Raw genomic sequence first — 8,938 nt, 5'->3', positions numbered from 1 at the left:
GGTTTCACCGTGTTAGCCAGGATGGTCTCGATCTCCTGACCTCGTGATCCGCCCGTCTCGGCCTCCCAAAGTGCTGGGATTACAGGCTTGAGCCACCGCGCCCGGCCGGCAGAAACTAATATTAAAGCAACACAGTGCCTCACGTACTTCTCCATCTGGGAACTCATGCTGTGGATTCCTGGTGTGTGTTTACAAATACATTTGCAAGGAACGGTTCTGTAAAAGTAAAAAGCATCAGGTAACTTAAAATACCTATAATCAGAGGAATCTAGAGTTGTCTGTCCTTCTTGTGTGTCTGGGTAGTGAGAGTGGAGGAAGTTGTTTTATACAGTTTTTTGTTTGTCTGTCTGTTTTGAGATGGGGTCTTGCTCTGTGCCCTGGCTGGAGTGCAGTGGCTCTGTCATGGCTCACTGCAGACTTGAACTCCTGGGCTCAAGCAATCCTCCTGCCTCAGCCCCCGAGTCACTGGGGCTGTAAGTGTGCTCTGTCATACCCGGCTAACTTTTCCTTTTTGGTAGAGATGAGGTCTTGCTATGTTGCCCAGGCTGGTCTTGAACTCTTAGCTTTAAGCAGTTCTCCCACCTTGGCCTCGTTTTGTTGCTGCTGTTGGGGTTTTTGGTTGTCGTTTTTTTTCCCTCCCCATACTCTCAGCAGAGCCACCTCAGCCTCTTAAAGTGCTGGGATTATGGGCCTGAACCACCTCATGTGGCTTCTTTAAACTGAGCATGTACTACTTTTAGATTTTGAAATACAGTTGCTTTATATATTCATAAAGGGATTTCAGGTTCTTTTGCTTATGTTTCTTCCAGCTCTTAAAGCTAAGATACTTGCCTTCTCTAAGAAGAGCTCCTAGGCATTTTCAAAAGTGGGTGGTAGGAAGGAGCCTGCACGCAGAGAGCTGTGCGGGATGCCCTGCACAGGGAGGCCTCCGTGCCTGCCATCGCAGTGGGGCGCCGTCTTCTGGGGAGCAAGGTCAGGGCAGCCAGGACAGTGTTCTCCCCTGGCCTTGGCACAGTACAGTTGAGTGGGCTCCAAATTAGAGTACGTTTCTCGTCTGTGAGCACCAGGGAGCACCTCCCGTGGGACCTGTCCACTGGGGCTGAGGTTGAGGCACAGCTGTGTGGACATCCTGCCTCCTCTGTGTGCTCTGGTGTGGAGGGGCACAAGATAGGGTCTCAGGAGGCCCTCAGGGAGCAAGCAGGGCCCAGTGTCACTGCGTCTTGTGAGCAAGCCGCCTACCCGCCCTAAGCCCTTGGGGACAGTGCCACCGTGTTCTGGACCTTGTCAGTCTCCTGCAGCTTCTTGGAGTGGCCACCAGCAACCTTGTGGTTCTCAGGGCTGCTCAGGCCCTCAGAGGCCCCTGCAGCCCCAGGTCAGCAACCTGCAGTCAACCCAGCACAGAAGCCTCTGGCATCTTGGGGACTTCCCCAGCTTGGCCTCTGCCCGTCTGGTGTACAGGAAGACCCTGGTCAGTGCAATGACAGTCTCAGTCCGGGGTCCCTCAGGAGCAGAGGGCCAGGAGGCAGGACCCCCAGCACCTGCATCGGAACCTCCTGGGAGCAGCAGGGCTGGCCGTCTTTGCAGTTGCAGTGCCTAGAAAACAGCTGGATTTCAGGCGCGGGGCCTCAGTAGAGATGAAAGTTAAAGCTGAAAGGGCATAAAGAAGATGGAGGAGTGGAGAGACCGGAACTTTGGACATCCTTGTTTAGGGACCGGGAAAGAAGAATATGTATCATCAGCAGAATGGGGCTGTACGAAGGTCACAGGCAGAGATCTGAATCTCAGGACACAGGGCCTGGAAGAGGTTCTAGGAAAGGCCAGGTACCTCTGGGAGTGGGGCCCCCAGGGGCCTCCAGAAAGTATGGGAGCCCCTGGCAGGCTACAGAGAGCTGGAGTGAAGGCTGATGGGGCCACAGTGGCATGTCCACAGAGGCCAGGGCCTGATTTGCGGGTTATGGCACCTGCTGAACCCCTGGCATTGGGGTACATGACCCATCATCAGGCAGAGTGAACTAGGTGAACGTGGCCCTGGTGTGTGGTGCTTTCTAGCAGCATGTGAGCCAAGGAAGCCCAGGGAAGCCTTCGCTTGTGCCACGTAGCATAGCTCGTCCTTCCAAAAAATGTGAGTAGACTCCCCCGAGCCTGATACTGAAAGGAGAGAAGGCAGAAAGACTGACCCCAGCGCTGGGCAGAGCTGAGTGTGTCTGATGGACAGTGAGAGACTGGGGCAAGGAGGAAAGAAAGAGGGGCCAGGCTTCGGGAGGGCAGTGCTGCTGTGCGTGAAGCTGTGCAGCTCTTTATTTTCTTCTCTTTGCATGTCTGTAGTTTTGAAATTCAATAGAATTAAAACATAATTTGCTTTCAATAATTATGAACAAAACATGCAAGTGTTACTCTGAAAGGAGAAAACAACTGTAGGTAGAGCCATCTGGACTCCAGGGTTAGAGGTGGAGAATGGAACTTACTATGCTCTGGTCAGCAAAACAACAGGAAAGGCAGATGGCAAAGGTGTAGCCCAGAAAGCACAGCTGCACACACTCCTAACACACACAACACCCTGCGCCAGCAGCTACACCGGGGTTTGCATCTCGGGGCAGCCACACAGGCGCCACGTACCAGGGTTTGCATCTCGGGGCAGCCACGCAGGCGACACGTACCGGGGTTTGCATCTCGGGGCAGCCACACAGGCGCGACGTACCGGGGTTTGCATCTCGGGGCAGCCACACAGGCGAGACGTACCAGGGTTTACATCTTGGTACATGAAGGCTCAGAAGTGGGTAGCACCACGAACCGTGGAAGTTGGGTGAAGGCGAGGCTCACACAGGAGGGTCCCCGCCCACATACAGCTGGGTCACACCCATCCCCACCCTAGAGGAGGAGTCTGGACTGCAGAGCACCACACGCACCGGAGTGACACCAGTGAGTGCCCTTGTCCTCCTGACGAACGCCTGTGGCCAAGGGTCTGACCAGCCCCAGACAAGTCCCTGGGAGCGCACCTGTCCTGGGCACCCCGTGGCCTCCCTGGTGGTGCAGAGGCCAGCGGGTGCTCTTGGGAAGGGGTTGCATCTGCTTTGCCCCTGGTCTCAATCATCAGTTCTGCAAAGCAAGAGCAAGTCCCCTCCTGGGTAGAGGACACCTGAAGCCCTTCCCGCCCAGCCCTGTGCTGCCCCTGGGTTTCCATCTTATACCCTCCTGGGTAGAGGACACCTGAAGCCCTTCCCACCCAGCCCTGTGCTTTTCCATCTTATACCCTCCTGGATAGAGGACACCTGAAGCCCTTCCCGCCCAGCCCTGTGCTGCCCCTGGGTTTCCATCTTACACCAAATTCTGGGTGTGGGTGCAGGTTAGGTTGAATTAGAAGGGATGGCAGGGTAATAGGATAGTGAGGACAACTGGATTATGGAGAAGATCCAGGGTTCCTTGGAGAAATGGCCAGTTCTGAGGCTGGGACGGGAAAAGGCAGGCTGAGCCTGCAGCAGTGTGTAGTATCTGAAAATGAGGAAGTGCTTACACTAAACTCCCCCCGCCATGAGCACAGACACAGGGTATGTCAGAGGGACACGGGCCAGCTGAAGGAGTTGCCAGACGCCAAAGCTGGAACAGTTCAAGTAACAAACTCATAGTGATAGCATTGGATTACAATCCAAAACATAATAAAGTTCATGAGTCCATCGTGACACAAATAAATGACTATTAATAAACAGAGAAGAGGGCCGGGTGCGGTGGCTCACACCTGTAACCGCAGCACTTTGGGAGGCTGAGGCGGGTGGATCACCTGAAGTCAGGAGTTCAAGACCAGCCTGGCCAACATGGCGAAATCCCGTCTCTACTGAAAATACAAAAATTAGTCAGGTGTGATGGCGGGCGCCTGTAATCCCAGCTACTCAGGAGGCTGAGGCAGGAGAATTGCTTGAACCCCAGGAGGTGGAGGTTGCAGTGAGCCAAGATTGTGCCACTGCACTCCAGCCTGGTGACAGTGAGACTCCTCCTCAAAAAAAATAAATAAAATAAAAAATAAGGCTGGGCACGGTGGCTCACGCCTGTAATCCCAGCACTTTGGGAGGCCGAGACGGGCGGATCACGAGGTCAGGAGATCAAGACCATCCTGGCTAACACGGTGAAACCCCGTCTCTAATAAAAATACAAAAAAAAATTAGCCGGGCGCGGTGGCGGGCACCTGTAGTCCCAGCTACATGGGAGGCTGAGGTAGGAGAATGGCGTGAACCTGGGGGGCAGAGCTTGCAGTGAGCCGAGATTGCGCCACTGCACTCCAGCCTGGGCGACACAGCGAGACTCCGTCTCAAAATAAATAAATAAATACAATAAAATAATAAAAAATAAAATCCTTCAAAGATTACGGAAAAGCTCTGCCTGGAGCACTTGGGTGGGCACCTAAGGACTGGCCCTGGTCATTTGGGGTCGTCTGTGTGTCACAGGGCGGCCCCAGCAGGGTTTCCCTGAGACACGGGGCACCCTGGTCCTGCAGAGGCATGCTTCCCGGAGTGAGTTTCAGCTTTGCTCTCGTGTCCCAGGCTACAGCAACTAGACGAGGAGAACAGTGAGCTCCGGTCCTGCACGCCCTGTCTGAAGGCCAACATTGAGCGCCTGGAGGAGGTGAGCTGCCTACAGCCTGGAGCTGTGGCTAGTGGGCCCAGCCCGTGCCCTGCCTGTGGGGCAGCCGAGGTAGCCCTGAGCTCCATGCTGAGCAGGATGCTGTGCTGTGTGTGAGGGAACAGGGGCAGCTCAGGGCCCAGGCCACTGGAAGGCACCGGACCTGAAGGCACTGTTCTGCCCACAGGAGCAGGGCCCAGAGGCTCACTCCTAGATGGACCCAGGGCTCTGAATCTGGGAATTGTCCTCCAAGGGGAAGGCATCAGCCAGCCACTCACGCCCCGACCCCCGCAGACGTGGAGGCAGAGGCTGCATGTGGGGTTCCCACACCCCAGCTCATCACTGTGAGACCTCCCTCCCCCTACCTCACCAGCTGTGCTCTGGGAAGCTCCCAGGAAGGATATTCTCAGAGCACTTGGGCCCTGGCTCCCGTGAACCAGAGGAGCCCGGCTGGAGCTGCCCACAGCCACTGAGTCAGGTCCTGTCCACACAAAGGTCCTTCCTGCCCCTCACGAGAAATGGCCCTCATGGCCTGTGTGTGTGAGGCACCCAGAGGCAGGTGGCCTTGACCTCCACTGAGAGGCAGGAAGGCTCAGACCCAGCCCTGTTGCGCTCTAACACGGGGGCTACCATGCTGCTGTTTGGGAGACTCAGGAGATTGGAGGGACAGACGACCGGGGCAAGCTGCATGCACAGGTGGGAGGGCGACGCACATCCAGGGCAGGTGTCCACCCCTGCAGGAGAAGCAGAAGCTGTTGGATGAGATAGAGTCGCTGACGCTGCGGCTCAGCGAAGAGCAGGAGAACAAGAGGAGGATGGGGGACAGGCTGAGTCACGAGAGGCACCAGTTCCAGAGGGACAAGGAGGCCACACAGGAGGTGAGCTGGCACCCACCCTGCCCCATGCCAGTCCTGCCCCCAGGCTGCCCCAGGGGAAGCCTTTGTTTCCTAAGACGCTAGCTTTTGGCTGTGCGCTTTGGACATAGCCACTGGTGTGTGTCGTCTTCCCGAGAGACGGCCAGATCAACCCTGAGGTTCTACAGCCAAGTGATGGCTGATGGTGTCCCCTGGGAGCCCAGGCCCCCCGGCTCACCTGGCGGTTGCCCTGCAGCTGATCGAGGACCTCCGAAAGCAGCTGGAGCACCTGCAGCTCCTGAAGCTGGAGGCTGAGCAGCGGCGGGGCCGCAGCAGCAGCATGGGCCTGCAGGAGTACCACAGCCGCGCCCGGGAGAGCGAGCTGGAGCAGGAGGTCCGCAGGCTGAAGCAGGTGGGCAGGCCTGGGCCTCCCTCCCTCACATTCCTGCAGAATGTTCCACAAGGCTGGTTGGGAAGGTGGCGACATGGAGGGTCAGCATCTGAGCTGGAGGCCTTTTTCCCTGGGCAGTCCTTGTCCCTGCTCAGCCATCAGCAGGGGCCACAGCCCAGTAGTGATGTTGCTGTGCCCTCCCAGGACAACCGCAACCTTAAGGAGCAGAACGAGGAGCTGAACGGGCAGATCATTACCCTCAGCATCCAGGGCGCCAAGAGCCTCTTCTCCACAGCCTTCTCTGAGTCCCTGGCTGCAGAGATCAGCTCTGTCTCCCGAGATGAGGTAACACATCCCATGCCTGCGCAGTGTGGCCTGGGGTTTACAGCCCGCACTGTCTGTGCGCTGTGGTTTATGCACTGTGGCCTGTGGCCCGTGCGCCTCAGCTCTGACTGCCTGCTCGCCCTACAGCTCATGGAGGCAATTCAGAAGCAGGAGGAGATCAACTTCCGCCTGCAGGACTACATCGACAGGATCATCGTGGCCATCATGGAGACCAACCCGTCCATCCTGGAGGTCAAGTAGAGGCAGGAAGGCCCAGCCTGGGCTGGATTCGGGACTTCAACACCCTGGAGTGGTCCCGTCACACCGTGAGGAGCCAAGACCAGCAGGTCCCACAGCCGACCGTGCCCAGAGCATGCAGGGAGTCCTCATGCAGCTGGGCTGGGGCCGCCAAAGACAGGGGCTGCCAAAGGGGCAGAGGGTGGTGGAGAGGAGAGGGAGAAAGGGAAGTCCCAGGGCCCGGGGTCCATAGAGGGTGAGGGTTGTGGCGGGGCCATCCATCAGCGCTGACCTTTCGGGGGGCCCAGAGCTTTCCAGCCCTAAGTCACCCTGGCCGTGAACGCCTGTACTTCAGTTCAGCAGGATGGGCTGGAGAGCCTCTCTGTGCAGAGGTGTGGGGTGAGCCCCGCTGTGGCCTCCTTGTGGTGGTCCCTTTCCACATGCAGCCCTATTGGGAAGAAAGGAAGAAAACGGGTCCTTCCAGGGGTGCTGCTGCCTAAGCCACCCGCACAAGTACCCTGGTGCCGTTTCACCCATGCTGAGCCGCTGCTGATGGCTGACGGGCTCCCGGACCCTCACCTCAGACATGGTGGTGCAGGAAGGACGGGTGGGCGAGGCTGGTGCATTTCCCCAGCTCTACCTACGCTGCTTGGGCCATTGCCCAGTCAGATGTGGTCACCTCAGTCCAGCTCTGGGGCCTCCAGGCCATGTGGCTGTTCCAATGGCCCATTCCTCGCTGCAGTAACCCCTGGGGGCTCTGACCACCTATGGGGGTCGGGCAGGAGCCACTGGGGCCCTCCACTCCGACATCAGGACCTGAGATTACAGCTGTGTGGCGCTCTCTCCCTGGGTGGGGTGCATGCTGCAGGCCCCTCTGGCTCCCAGGTGCTGCTTCTCCACAGGTGCGGCCTGACCTGGCCTCCTAAAGGCCACACCCTCCCCACGCACTTCCCAGGCCAGAGTCCAAACATCGGGAACCCTGTTTTCTTGTTTGTGTCTCACTTAGAAATCGTGGTTCTTCCCCGAGGGTGCGTGTTGTAGGAGGGAGAGGGCAGGGAAGACTCACAGCAGAGCGGGAGGGGCTGCGCTTCTCGGGTCCGCACCCCAGGCGCAGCGGTGTCACCCCGCAGGGCTGCGGGCCTGCCCCCGACCCCCAGCATTCCCGGGTGGGCCCAGACCCCATCACCAAGACTGGCCACCTGCTGCGTGTGAGTGCGCGCATGTGTGCGTGCGTGCGTGCACCTGTGTGGCCCCGCATCCACCGCCTTCCATGCTAGGATGTAAGAGGTCACCTCCTATTGTACATTTGGGGAAAGCCTTGGGTGTAAATCAGTGTAAACTTGGAGGAGAAATTTTTCTATCATGTAGAGTAGGTATTTTTTATAGATTGAAGGTTGATCAATTTTTTAATACTTTCAAGAGAGAAAACTATCTGTGTATACACATGAAATATATATATATATATATGTATAATATATAAAGACTGGCACCCTGCCTCTCTGTGCCCAGGCCCAGCCCTGGTGACACGGCACCACTCAGCAGTGCTGTCGCTATAAGCATGGACTCCCAGGAGACAGTGTGGGAAACGCTCCTGCTTTAATTCCTCAAGAAACGGCTCTTCCTGCCTGGATGCAGGAGGGCAGGGGCCACCACAGATTAAAGCTGTTACTGCACACGCAGAGGCCGGCTCCTTCCTCCGGGGGGCCACAGGGTGGGGTGGGAGTCTTGTGGGCCGGGCCCAGCTTCCCTCAAGGCGTCCGGGGCCATCAGTTGTCTGAGCTCAGAACCCAGGAGACCTGCCTGGCTCTGCAGCTTGGTCAGACCAAGACCCTTCCAAGGCTGCAGGATTGCACCTCCAGGTCCAGCAGAGCCTGGCAGCTTTCTGGCGAGGTTCTGGATCCTCACGAGTTGCTGAGACAGCATCAAGGTGGGGCAGGGGAAAGAGGGCAGCACAGGGCTGTGTGGGCCTCAGGAGGAGGGCGGGGGGCCGGGCAAAGGGGACAGCACAGGGCTGTGTGGGCATCACAGCTCTGGGTCAGTATCCCCCCCTCTGGGGATGTACGTCCCTTGTCGGGAGAGCTGTCAGCATGTCCCCAGGATGAAGAGAAGAAGCGGGGGGCAGGGCACAGAGGCTCACGCTATAATCTCAGCACTTTGGGAGGCCAAGGCAGGAGGATCGCTTGAACCCGGGAGTTTAAGACCAGCTTGGGCAACATAGCAAGGCCCCATCTCTAAAAAATAAATTAGCCAGGCTTGGTGGTGCACACTTGTAGTCCCAGTTCCTTGGGAGGCTGAGGTGGGAGAACTGCTTGAGCCCAGGAGATGGAGGTTACAGTGAGCTGTGATCACACCGCTACACTCCAGCCTGGGCAACACAGCGAGACCCCATTTCAAAAAGAATTTAAAAGGGCAGTGATGTGCAGGGTGGTGGGAGAACATACCCCAGAAGAGGGGGCAGACACAGGACCAGCACCAGAGGCATAGGAAGGCGAGAAGGCAGGGCCCGACGGGAGTGGGCTCC

The 8,938-nt window shown here is 57.5% G+C and overlaps 1 protein-coding gene across 3 annotated transcripts in view; it reads left to right on the top strand.

Annotated features, from left to right (window-relative positions):
• The window catches only part of RAB11FIP3 (RAB11 family interacting protein 3), a 101,257-nt gene extending 93,161 nt beyond the window's left edge, over positions 1–8,096 (top strand). For all 3 annotated transcript variants that reach the window (XM_025370283.1, XM_025370282.1, XM_025370284.1), the window contains 5 exons: positions 4,533–4,614; positions 5,352–5,489; positions 5,722–5,877; positions 6,061–6,201; positions 6,328–8,096. In XM_025370283.1, coding sequence (XP_025226068.1) covers positions 4,533–4,614; positions 5,352–5,489; positions 5,722–5,877; positions 6,061–6,201; positions 6,328–6,441 — 631 coding nt within the window. In that variant the 3' untranslated portion in view covers positions 6,442–8,096. The remainder of the gene's footprint in view (positions 1–4,532; positions 4,615–5,351; positions 5,490–5,721; positions 5,878–6,060; positions 6,202–6,327) is intronic.
• Positions 8,097–8,938: the final 842 nt, after the last annotated feature.

This window comes from Theropithecus gelada, chromosome 20, assembly GCF_003255815.1.
Source record: "Theropithecus gelada isolate Dixy chromosome 20, Tgel_1.0, whole genome shotgun sequence".
NCBI classification, from domain to species: Eukaryota; Metazoa; Chordata; class Mammalia; order Primates; family Cercopithecidae; genus Theropithecus; species Theropithecus gelada.
This window is presented reverse-complemented; position numbering and strand designations above follow the sequence as displayed.